This window comes from Crotalus tigris, unplaced genomic scaffold (assembly GCF_016545835.1).
Source record: "Crotalus tigris isolate CLP2741 ecotype Arizona unplaced genomic scaffold, ASM1654583v1 scf7180000019364.2947544272:3078424, whole genome shotgun sequence".
Taxonomy (NCBI): domain Eukaryota; kingdom Metazoa; phylum Chordata; class Lepidosauria; order Squamata; family Viperidae; genus Crotalus; species Crotalus tigris.
Window position 1 is genome coordinate 1,949,427 of NW_024097500.1, and position 13,021 is coordinate 1,962,447.

The window sequence follows — 13,021 nt, forward strand, 5'->3', positions numbered from 1 at the left end:
TTCACCACAAGGATTTCAACTTTTTGTTGTAATAAATCTTTTCCGAAGTACTAAGGATAATGAAAGACTGTCTGCTAATTGTTTAAAAAGATTAGTTGTACATGGACTGGCAAAAACAAATTGCTGAGGCAACCAATATGTCTTTGTCATTCACTAATGCACTATTCCTGTAAAGCAAGGCAATAAAAGAAAACAAACAGATAATAGTCCTTACATGAACATTTATCCTCTGATTCTACTTCAACATGGAAATTATTAGGTAAAGGGCCAATTATTCTCTTAATCTCTGTTCCGAGTTTAAAGCTAATGCTAGTTTATTTTACAAGGCTATTGCAACAACATGAAATGAATTACAAGGACGTGTTAAATAATTTTACTTACTAAATGCAATTTGCCTTTGTGAGAGATCTAATATCCAAGGATTAAATGCTTACCTTCAAAACAATAATTTTTAGTGGAATCAATTTACAGATTCAACTGTATTTTTTTCTACTGCTGAGTAAACAAGCAACATACGTGCAAATATAACCCTTAATTTCCTTCTCTGATTAATAATTTAGCAAACCTAGGGAAATTAATTTAAAGTCTGGCCCCTAAATTACTAACAAAAAAGCAAGCAAACAAAGCTCTCCAAATACTTACTGTGAAATGGTATTTGTATCTAGGTCAACACAGCTAACATCTGGTGGAGGGTCATAAAGATCAAAATATCTGGAATCAATTCCTACGATGAATGGACACGGTGCACTCAGAACATCAGCCAAGGCCAGGGGACAGAGAGGAATGTACGGGCAAGGCCAGTGGAAAGGAAATATCATCTTTCAAAAGAGAAGAACAAAAATATTGAATGCAGATAGCCAGATGTGCTTCAAGAAAAACAAGGTGGACAACCTCTAACTCTTGAACTAATTTCAACACATCCAAAGAGATGTTTTAGACCCTGAGTAAAGAGCTCTCTGTTCCCAAGAGAACATGTTCTAATGAATGTCTATGGAGATTCTCAGTCATCCAGGTCATGGTTGTCCTTTTTCAAAAGGCAACTGAACATTCTTAGTTTTTCTTTGAAGAGTTTTCACTTCTCATCAAAGAAGCTGCTTCAGTTCTGACCTGACCATGTCAGAACTGAAGAAGCTTCTTAGATGAGAAGTGAAAACTCTTCAAAGAAAAGCAAAGTCTGGTTGCCTTTTGAGAAAGTACCTTTGGGATGTTCTGCTGAAGAAAAAGAGGGTCTCAGAGTATAAACATCTCAAGGTATCTATACATGCTTGTTATTTGGAGACAGTTTTACGTTGTTCGTTTTATTAATTGTACTTATTGGTCAGTGAGCGAAATAAAGTTTCTGTCTGTTTGATTCTGGTCAACCTTTTATGAGGACCCTGGCCTAGCCTATTATACCTGGAAAAAGATGCTTCTTGACGAAAGGAAGGCTGTCTGCTCTGAAGAAAGAGAACACTCACAAACCACGTTCTGCTTTCAATATTAGTACATCACTATGGAAAACAGCTCTTCCTTTCTTTTAAAATATTAATTAGGCTAATGGATAGATACAATTGAGACGTTCTCTTCAATAAACTACTTGAAATAATAGTATGATAATAATCCATGATTATTCATTGATATATTTATACCTGCCTTTCCCAACAACAAATAATGCTTTATTTATCTCTGTTAATTTGTACAAAATGGAGAACCTTCGCACAAGAACTGTGGTAATGATCTGAACTAGATGAATACTATGGCTCTGCAGCCATCTGTTCAAACATCCTCAGGAGGTGAAAGCAGAACAAACAAAATGTTTAAAACATGACGCTCAGCATGAAGTGGAGGCCAGGAGAGGCTTCTGCTAGCTCAGTGGAATTTTTGACTTCGTTTCTTTGAACAACTGGCCTTCCTACCAGTGTGGGAACCTCCTTCTCAGTTTGATCTGCAGCTGGTATGGAGCTAAACACGCTAAAAACCACAAGCTCCAAAATTTTGCAAACAGATATGGACCCTAGAAAAGGGAGCAAAGGCCCATCAGAACATCAGAGTCAGAACATCAAAATGACAAGAGTTGGAAAGAACCTTGGAGGTCTAGCCCAGGGCTAGGCAACCTTGGCTCTTTTATGATTTGTGGACTTCAACTCCCAGAATTCCTGAGCCAGAAAAATGTGAAGATGTCTATATTTAATTGTATATGTATTAACAGGAACAGGAATTGTTTTTGCCCAGTGTGGAAAAATGCATATCAACAGAAGAAGAGAGGGCCAAGGAAGCACCGGATGACGTAGTATTGGAACTAGACTGAGAAAGTTAATATGTACCACTGAATTACCAATGGACCCAGACAACCCGTTGTTTATTAAGTACTCATGATTGTAAAATTAGAAAATTAATAAAATATTTATTTTTTAAAAAGAGAGAAGGTCACACAAGGTGATCACTTGATCCTGGGGCGCTGCAACCGTCATAAATATGAATCAGTGGCCAAGTGCCTGAATTCTGATCATGCGACCGTGGGGGGCTGCAACAAGTCGTAAGTGTGAAAACTGGTCATGAGTCTCTTTTTTCAGTGCCGTTGTAACTTCAAACGATCACTGAACAAATGGTTGCAAGTTGAGGACTATCTGTAATAAATTGTAAGAATTACTTTTAGGGCTCTGAGCTTTAAAAAAGATTTTACAGCCAGTTGGTTGGGGTGTGTGCATGTGTGTGTGTTTTCTTTTATCTTAATTGGAAAATACGTGTTTGAGAAATTCTCACGACTTACAGAGACCAGGGCTTCGGTCACGCTGGTGAGGACCGAAGGGCGTAAAGAGTGGATGAGGATTTTATGTTCTGTCACTGCAAAAACCAGGAGATTTACAGCATTCTCAGGTCCCAGATTCTGCAGAAGGGCAGAAAACTTCCCTCCACTAGTAATCAAAGAAAAAGGAATAGGAATAAATACTACAAATGGCATCTTTCTTCCACGAACTGAACTACGTTTCTCCCCAATGTTAGCCCAGCAGCAAATGACTCAGCATAAGAGTATTCAATTACTAATCTGAGTAACACTAAAATTACACAGCACAGAATAGATTAAAAAGCAGTTTTCCATTTGGCGCTCCATTGGCTTTTAAATAAAGTTGTAGAGTGAAGTTTGTAATTAACATATGCATACAGTACAGCTAGAAATGGACTTAATTCACTGCAAACAAGTCATTAGAGATCAAACAAACCAGACATGGAACTCTTGCCACACTCACTGAACCTAGTTTCCTTCTTTCCTGCATTCAATAAATTAGGATTCACAAACCAAGAACAAGTTTTGATGTAGCTTTGACTGACTTTCAGCTTGACTGGAAAGTCACCATTCCCATTTTTAGTGTGCTTGACTTGCTCACCTAAAGAAAAACCACAAACTGGATACTGTTTTTCATAACATTTATTAAAAAAAAAGCAAGAGAAATCTAGGTACAACTGAAACTGTAGTATAAAGGTCCTGCTTTAAAATGGATGATTTTATAGAGAACCTTTTTCTGTCTTGTTTTCCTCATCGCAACCTTTAAAAATTAGAGAGGAATCTAATCCTTCTTTCTTGATATAGTTATATATTTTTATTGTTGTGTTCTTCACTAATTTCTAAGTTGGTTTGCTCATCCCTTACATAACAGCACACAAATATATATATACACACACACATATTTTACTTGCCTCAGCGGTAGGGGTGATGATATGGGCTGACTAAGAATCAGATTATCATGGGGTGATAGCTATAAAACAATAAAAGCATGGTTTTTATAGTTACCTGAAGATTTAAATATAAAGCAATTTGTTTGTATAGAAAACATATTGCCTGTCACAGAATTAATACTACTGCTATGGCTTGAAAAACATGATGGTTAAATATGCAGAACTCTAATGTTAAAAAAGTGTAAAGATATATTCATGTGAAATAGATATTATGGTTTGATTCCAGAATCTCAAGCAACTTGAAGCACTGTTCTATTTGCTTGCACATTCTATCAAACTGGTTAAATAATTTATTACAGATGTCCTTTCCCCAAAAAAATCCAAGGAAGTGACCAGAAAAAGATGCAAGCTGAATATTTTAAAAACTGCCAGATATCTTTTTTGTAATTCATCTCCCACATCACATGCACTAGAGCTTTTAAACGTTAAGAATACTGAGTTGATTTTCATAAATCTAATGAAGGGGAAAACTCCACCAATCAGATTGGATTGTGAAATGATTTAAAATAGCAAAAAAAGTATGTATTTTTGGGTAGGGCCCAAGAAAGTTTGAAAATAAAATTGAATTCTATATCAAATGTGTCTGGGGTTTGTTTTACAAAAGGTGATCCAGAAACATTTATCAGTGGACAGATTCAGGAAATAGGATTTTTTAAAAATTAGTATCTGATACTCTAGTTTTGTTTTATAATGATAACATTTAGAAAAGGCCAACTGTTTTCATTTATCAACTGCTCCCAGGCCTAGATATATTTAAAAAGTAGATACTGTAATGTGACAAACAAGCAGCCTTGTAACATAAAAAGTCTGACTCACACAAATTTCTTGATGACTTCCAGCATCGAGTAGCAAATTGGCAGTTCCAAGTCTATAACATTTTTACAATGTCTTTTATTTTTTAGTGGAACCTACTCATCTGAATAACATATGAACAGAATGGAATAAATTTACACTTACCTGAACTAAAATCCTTGGTCTTTGTGGAGACGGAAAAGGAACCTTGTGCATAAAATGGGAAATATGCCTAAGGAGAGAATAATCACTCTGTATTAAGAAAAATAAATAAATCAGCATATGTTTATAGAATGCATGCTAGACTTTTACGAGATCATATTCAACAAGCTAAGAGAGTATTCTTCAGATTCTTGGTTTACTGCTTTACAGAGGGGTGCAGGGGCATCCTAAACCCATTTGAAACTAAGCAAAGATTTATTTAGGCCTCAGATTCAGGCAGAAAGCTGGACTCTGGCTACTTTAGTAGATCTCAGTTGCATGCAGAGCTGGGGAAACAAGCATCCCTAGTGTACTTTTGATGAACCATAAACGGTAATCTGAAGCATTTTTGTCCTAGCGGTTTGCACAAACACATTAAAGTAACAATGATCATGTGAAAACAGGACTCTGCTATGGCCAGTATGTATTTCATCAATATGCGCAGCTGAAAGAGATCGTGCTTCTAGATGCTGGCTTTTTATAACAGCACTGAAATATAAAATGGATGCATTAAACATCTGCTAGGCCCCAAACTCTAAAAGGCAATAGCAAAAAAGCCAATTATTTCCTTACCTATCCCCAATAGAGAGCTCATCATATCATTGTTGAGCCCTGGAACTGCAACCCTGGAAGCTATTCCTAGAGTAAAAAAAGTTGCTACTTTGGACGAAGCTATCACGTTTGCATTACTGCAAACCAGGGAAGGAAGAAAAGAATCATCAAATTTGAGGGGGGACGGGATTTGAGGTGATGCCAGGCAGCCTTGCACTAGTTACCAAGGACGTAGGCTGGCTCGAACACCCTTTTCACTGAAGTGATCCAAGTTATGTACTACAATGATGGTTAAGGGTGCGTGGAGCACAAACTACCCCTCCAACTTACTTCTCAATAGGAAGGACGTGGGGACCAGATATTGAATAGCGGTAAAGAAAAGTGAGAAATTTCTTGAAGGCATCGAAGAAGGGCCAGTGGGACAGAAGGCAGATGCACTTGTTAGTTTGAACCGTTTTGGAGCTGGGTGTGGCCACGAATCCCAGCTGAGATTTCTGTTTTTCGGTCAGATTTTCTTCAGAGTATGTTTCATAGAACTGAATAGCAGCACCGTAGACCTGCAAGTCAGAGTACATTTAATTGAAGTGACATGGGCCTCCTGCAACCACAAGTGATTTCTTCAGCTCTACAGCATCAAATATTTCTGCCATAGGCAATGCTGAAATGTAATGCACATCGCAAATATACTTTGAGGAACCTGGAAAAATAAGTACTCGCTTAAAGCGCTAGCTTTATATATAGTAGCAGGCTAATGCATCATTTCTCAAGGAGCAATAGTGTGCTAAATTTGGATCCCAATGAGTCACTGATAAGAGGACTTTCCCTTCTTCCATTATCCAGGACTTTGGATAGAATCCAGCGCCCTTCCATCAAAAATTAACCTGAAAGAAATTTGGGGGGGAGGGGAGGAGAGGAAATAGGACCTTCTCGTTTCCGGGGGGGGGGGGGGAGGGAAGCAATTCTATCAGCAAAATATATAATCACATTTCATTCTACATTTTGTAAAATTGCCCCTGCTCAAATGGAGAGCAGAGAGCAATCCTCTGGTACCCAAACTGAAGAAGCAAATTGTTCTGACAACAGGGATTCTGACAAATTGACAAATTCAAAATGTGTAGGGATGTTTCTATATACAAGTAGTCCTCGAGCTCAAAATTTCTGTTTTTAAGCAAGACAGTTAAGTGAGTTTTACTCCATTTTAGGACCTTTTTTTTGCCACAGTTGTTACATGAATTGCTGCAGTTGTAAATATAATAACACAATTAGGTGAATCTAGCTTCCTCCTTGATTTTGCTTGTCAGAAAGTTGCAAAAGGGGTACATGATCTCAGGACATTGCAACCGTCGTAAAGAAGAGCCAGTTACCAAGAGTCTGACTCATGTCACCATGGGAATGCTGCAACTTTTGTTAAGTGTGAAAAATGGTCGTTAAATCACTTTTTTCAGTGCCATTGTAACTTCAAACAGTCACTAAACAAACCGTTTAGTGGGCTACCTGTATTTGTATGAGACAGAGAAAATAGATGGCTGGACAGATGCGCTGAATGCGGCAAAGAGATGGGGGGGGGAGAGAATGAATGGCTGCATAACAAAGGCAACAATGAACAAATTGTCACTTTAGAACAGTGGTCCCAAACCTTTTCTATACCCTGCACCCCTAGAACACTTCCAATATATTCTTCCACCCCTTTTGCATATATACACTATAATTTTGAAACTTTTAAACCCAAGTTTTTGCACCCTCGGGAATATTGTCTCGCACCCCCAGGTTGGGAACCCCTGCTTTAGAAAAAAGCCTTCCAGCTGTTTGGCTAGCTTGCTAACTGACCAAACTCAGAAAAAGCAAAAGAACAAACACCAAAACAGATTTCCAGAAAAACTGCGGACTGCAAGAACCACTTGGCTTTTGTTTGAGATGCAGACAGAGTCTGTCTTCAACAGGGAAGAATCAGAGGGCAGAAAACATCCTGCAAAAAGCACAGCTCCGACTTCTCAATAACTCAGGTGATCCTGAAGACACAGATAAACCTCCAAGTGGCCTCAACTACTCTCTAAAAGAATGCAAGTGGCAAGTCAGAACTGAAGAAGCTTCTTGGATGAGAAGCGAAACGTCTTCAAAGAAAAACAAGGAAGTCAGTTACCTCTTTGAAAAGCACCTTTGGGACTACCGTGACCTGGATGATTGAGAATCTTCACAGACACCAAAATGACAGTTGAGGACAAGTTGATCGTACCTTTTCAGCTGAGGCTCCAGTGAGCACAAACGTAGAAAATACTGGGAGGGGATATTTGCTATTGGAAGGCCAGCATTCAATAGTTGCCCCCATTGGCAAGCAAAAGAGAGGAACCGACTCTGGTAGAGGAAATGAATCGTAGTCTTTCTCTGGATATCTGCATATGAGACCTAGAGGAAGCAATGTTCTCTGTCACTCAAAGATTATGTACATAAGAAAAAACTAAAACATATATGAACTATGATGCACACAGAAATAAACAGTTTTCAATTTCTCTACTTCTCTGTACTCATACTTCCGTGTCAGAAGCATCAAAGTGCTTCCGTGGTGAAAGGATCTGTCAGTGACATCACTGTTGCCCAGAGGATGCCCAGTTGGGGGCTCCTTTCACGTCCCTGCGAAGTTGCCCACAAAAGTGGTATTTGCAGTCGCCCACTTTTGAACTGCTGGGTCAGCGGAAACTGGAGCATGCAACCGGAGCTCACCCCATCCCACAGAACCAGTCTCAAACGTGGTGGATGATCATCAGCCCAGCGTTCTAACCTTGTGAGCCACCACGCGCCTTCTACTTCTCTGTAGAAAATAGTAATAGTTTGAATTCATTCTGATTCAAAATTAAGCCCCAACGAATAAATCAGAGGCCAATTTGAACATTTGCCTGAATTTGCCTACCATTTCTTTTCTTTTGTTTATTCATTTTCTAAAGCTGCCCATCTCAATCCAACTAACTCTTCTTTAGCTGAATTTGATTACTTTTAACACTGATTCTATCTTCTGTGGATGAGTTTATTGTGGCGCAATTTCAGGCAGTTTGTTGCTTTGTGTTTCAGTGTATTGTGCAAAATCAGGTGGCAGGATTAATTAGTACAGTAACCTTAAAATTAACCAAGCTTCCTATGTGCGAACCAACTACAAAATAACACCTTGCCTGTTCCATACTAGCTATAGTTTAACCTGGCTTCTTCTGAACATAAATAAAACCACTATGAGAATGAAATTCGTGAAAAACTGAACAAGTAAGCTCAAATCCAACAGGTAATCTAACTCTAAATTACCGTGCCAGAAATATTCATTTGTGTTTAAAATATTTTAAGTCGAACACCGTGGAGACATTTGGAAATATCTTCAACTAGAGCAGGGGTTCTCAACCTTGGCAACTTTAAGACTTGTGAACTTCAACTCCCAGAATTCCTCAGCCAGCTTCTGGCTGAGGAATTCTGGGAGTTGAAGTTCACAAGTCTTAAAGTTGCCAAGGTTGAGAACCCCTGAACTAGAGCAAATGAGGAAAATTCAGAGTTCAATATGGCTCAATCTCCCATTGCTTATTTATTCACTACAAATAGTTACAACCACAACTGAGTCCAAAATTTATGTTGTAAGTGAGACATTTGTTAAATGCGTTTTGCTAGGTGAATCTGGCTTCCCCATTGACTTGGCTTGTCAGAAGGTCGCAAAAGCTGTTCACTTGACCCTAGGATACCGCGACCGTCATAAATATGAATCAGTTTCCAAGCATTCGAGTTTTCTTCACATGACCGCAGGGACGCTGCAAAGGTCATGTGAAAAACGGTCATAAGTCACTTTTTTTCGGTGCCACTGTAACTTTGAACAGTCACTAAATGAACTGTTGTAAGTAGAGGATTATCTGTATTCATAGTTCTCAAGGCAGTCTTTTAAATTATGTAATCTTCAGCGCCAGAGCAGATCTTTAGCTGAACTCAGCATGCAAAACAAAATGTGCTGTATTTACCTTATTACACAAATATGCACGCCACCTGATTCACTGATGCAGGATGCAATTACAGCATCCTTGGCAAATGACATTCTTGCATTTGTCTCAACACTTCCTCAGGCATTCTGCTCCAGTCTTAAATATCTGAGCAAAGACAATGCGCCTCCTAAGCTGTAACTGGGAGTTTGGTTTATTACGGTTAATAATGCCACTGCTATCCACTATGTCTCTTCCTGTCCTCAGAATAAGCGGTAAATGAATCTGCTCCAGCTCTGCATGTCATCACTTCAAGTGGATGAAGACAGCTATAATGTCTCCCCTTTGGCTTTCCCGATCCAGATTGTGGTCCATTCAAATCTGTTTCCTAGTCTTCGTGTTGGTTTCAAACACTCATTTTTCTGACTGGCTGCATTCCGGTTTCTAGATGGTCTTCTACAGGTTAAGATCAGAATCAGAGCATCATGAGCCACGGTGGCGCGGAGACTAGACTGCAGTATTGCAGGCTGACTCTGCCCACTGCCAGGAGTTTGATCCTGACCAGCTCAAGGTTGACTCAGTCTTCCATCCTTCTGAGCTTGGTAAAATGAGGACCCAGATTGTTGGGGGAGCAAGAGGCTGACACTGCAAGCCAAAGCACTATGGAGCGGTATATAAGTTTAAGTGCTATTGCTATCATCCAATTGGAACTATAATTTCTCATGAACTGGGGATAATGCTTCATGGTTCTTTCTCATTAACTGGACATTATGTCAAGCAGCCTAAGAGTGCATGAGTTTTGTTGGTGTCTGCATCATACTGCTGGCTTATGTTCAGTGTAATTATCTAGGACTCCTAAATGTTTTTTTTTAACATGTCAAGACAAATACTATCCTTCTGGCAAGCTGAGTTTCTTCCATCTCTTTGATGTCCTCTGATTTATTTATTTCTTTTGTTTCGGAATTTGTTTGGCCTACATTCATGGCACTCAAAAGTGGTTTTTAAAAAAACACTAACTCTTTAAAAAAAGGAATAACATTTTTAAAATTATCACGGACATCACAACTGTGACCATGGTAGATGTCATGTACATATAGCTCTTTAGAGGCTGATCTTTGAATCATTTATTCTAGAACTGTGCAAAGTTTCCTGCAGGCTTTCAAATCCTTGCTTATGTTATAATAATTAAGCCCAATTTCCCTTTTGGAACCAAACAGATATAAAATAAGATTCATTTATTTGGGTTATTCACTGATGAATTGATTAATAATTGTAGGAGTAACTTCTTTAGTTGTTAGTAATATATCCAAAGAGAAAAGGAGTGTAAAATAATTTGTTTTTATTCAAGATGTTGTTGAATTTGATTCAGGTTTAGTAATTTAAGAGATTTATATTTGGATGCCTGCATATTCATTTCATGGCTGCGACTTAATCTCTATTGTTTTGACTAGCATTATCTTTTTACATAGCTATCATTATTCTCTTAATAACAAATGTGGGTGGTAAAATGCGTATCTATTTGGCAAACAAACAGAGCCACCCAGCTGTAAGACTGTGGTTTATGCAACTATCAGATTACTAGAAATTCAAAATAAAAGAGAAAAAATGCTATTAAAATAGTCTGACAAAGAGCCCCCTCAAAAAGGTAGAAACTACAGGTAGTCTTCGACATACGACTTTTCGTTTCGTGACTGTTCAAAGTTACAATGGCACTGAAAAATAATGACTTATAACCAGTCCATCTGAGGGAATCTTTCTGAATCTGTCTGGACATTCAGATCTGCAAGACAAGCACATTCAAAGCCTTTTCCTGGCTTTACTTCTACAGAAGACTCTCCCCAGAAAACTTCCCATTAGAAGATCACACCTGGCATAAAAAACTTACACACTTTTAGACTTCAACTCCCAGAATTCCTCAGCCAACATAGCTTGAAGACTTGAAGTCCACAAAACTTAAAAACTGACAAGTTTGGAGATCCATGGATTAGATTAAGATTCGACCTTGCACGACCAAGTTCCCTTCCAACCCTATCATTTTATCTTCTATATCTTTTTCAATGCTATTCTTTTTTTAAAAAAAAATATCTTTTAAAATATATTTTTGCTTACTTTTTATTGCAGTTGACTGCCTCAAATAATTGACTGAACCAAATTTGGGGGGGGGGAAGGATATCAATGGAATAAATCCAAATAGCAATTAAATAAAATCCTTGGAAAATGCAATCAATGGAATTTTGGATGCTGCCCTATCTCCGAATACGTGTAATATAGCTGTGTCATGTAAATCAATTTTCCCTTCGTAGTGCTCAGAGCAGCTGCAGTTGCATTATTTTGCTATCCAAAATATTTTGAGAAGAGAATTTACAAATTCTATGTCCGAAGTTCAGGTAGCAATTTTAAATACTGATTGTATAATATAGTACGGCTACTTTTACGATGCTGCTAACTTTTCCAGTGAGTTCAACTCAGGAGCACAGTCAGAAAATTCAGTTTGGCATTTTGCTCTGTGGATTACATACTACACTTAAGTCTCTGAAGTATTTCAACAGACGTGTCCAGGCAGGCTCTATAGGAAAAAAAAAAATAGGCCTATTTCTGTGCTAGGTTGTTTGTACTTGTATGCCTCCAGAGTTTCTCAATTAAGTTTTCTTTTCTTTTGCTTTTTAAACTCAAGAATTACCTGTTCTTGTCAGTGTCTGTTCAATGTCATTTCACTTGACACTGAAATATCATTATCAGAATTCCCTTGTACATATGCTGGGGGAAGAGTAGCTCTTAGGGGCTGCCTAAACCTATAAACCCGTAAGGTGACAGTTGAAATACTCCATACACTTCTGGTCACCACAATACAAAAAAGATGCTGAGATCCTAGAAAGACTGCAGAGAAAAGCAACGGAAATAATAAGGGATCTGGGGGCTAAATCATACAATGAACAATGGAGGAACTAGTAGACTAGTCCAGGGGTAGGTAACCTTGGCTCTTTTATGACTCATGGACTTCAACTCCCAGAATTCCTGTGTCAGCATGGGAAGGGGTAACGTGACAACACTCTTTCAATGTTTGAGGGGCTGTCACAGAGAAGAGGACGTTGACTTATTTTTCAAAGTATCTGAGGGTAGGACAGGAAGAAAACATGGAAGGTCATTAATGGTAGATCCAACCTAGAACTAAGGAGAAATTTCTTGACGATGAGAACAATTACTCTGCACCAGAAGTTGTCAGTGCTCCATTACTGTAAGTTTTCAAGACGAGATAGAACAGTCGTTTGTCTGAAATATAAACAGCCTTCTGCTTGAGAAGAGGGTTGCACTAGAAGACCTTCAAGATCCTGTCCAACTGTAATTCTACGTTCTACATTCTAAACATAAAAATAAAATTTCTGCTCACGTGTCTTTTACTACGGTTACTACGGGTAATCCATAAACCCATAACATGTATTCCCAGACCGTAAATGTTTTTTGAAATGAGTTTAGGACTGCTTACCTGCTTTGTATGATATGGTGTTGGTTTTTGCTACAGATTTCTTGTAACACAAGTAGGCTGCTAAGCCCCACTGTGGAAACATAACATTGGAATGAGCAAGTTAGCCTTCTAGGCAATGTTGAAACCAAATGTCATATCCTAAAGACTTAAACCAATCTGATAACACCACTGTGTTCAATAAAATGCTGCTTCTTTAAACCAACTTCTCTAATTACTAATGGAAGTGCTCAAAGATCATATGAAAAACTTTATTTTTTCATATTGGTAAGAGATGGCAACCTTTTTTCTTTTTATTGGATTCATACTGATTTAAACCTTTTGGAGCAATGCTTAGTTC

General features: G+C 38.2%; 1 protein-coding gene across 10 annotated transcripts in view; it reads right to left on the reverse strand.

The window, feature by feature from the left end:
• The window catches only part of DENND4A (DENN domain containing 4A), a 50,998-nt gene that overhangs the window by 26,622 nt on the left and 11,355 nt on the right, over positions 1-13,021 (reverse strand). For all 10 annotated transcript variants that reach the window (XM_039361946.1, XM_039361937.1, XM_039361941.1 and 7 more), the window contains 7 exons: positions 12,685-12,754; positions 7,493-7,662; positions 5,590-5,816; positions 4,672-4,738; positions 3,676-3,734; positions 2,750-2,894; positions 643-818 (listed from right to left, as the gene is read on the reverse strand). In XM_039361946.1, coding sequence (XP_039217880.1) covers positions 643-818; positions 2,750-2,894; positions 3,676-3,734; positions 4,672-4,738; positions 5,590-5,816; positions 7,493-7,662; positions 12,685-12,754 — 914 coding nt within the window. The remainder of the gene's footprint in view (positions 1-642; positions 819-2,749; positions 2,895-3,675; positions 3,735-4,671; positions 4,739-5,589; positions 5,817-7,492; positions 7,663-12,684; positions 12,755-13,021) is intronic.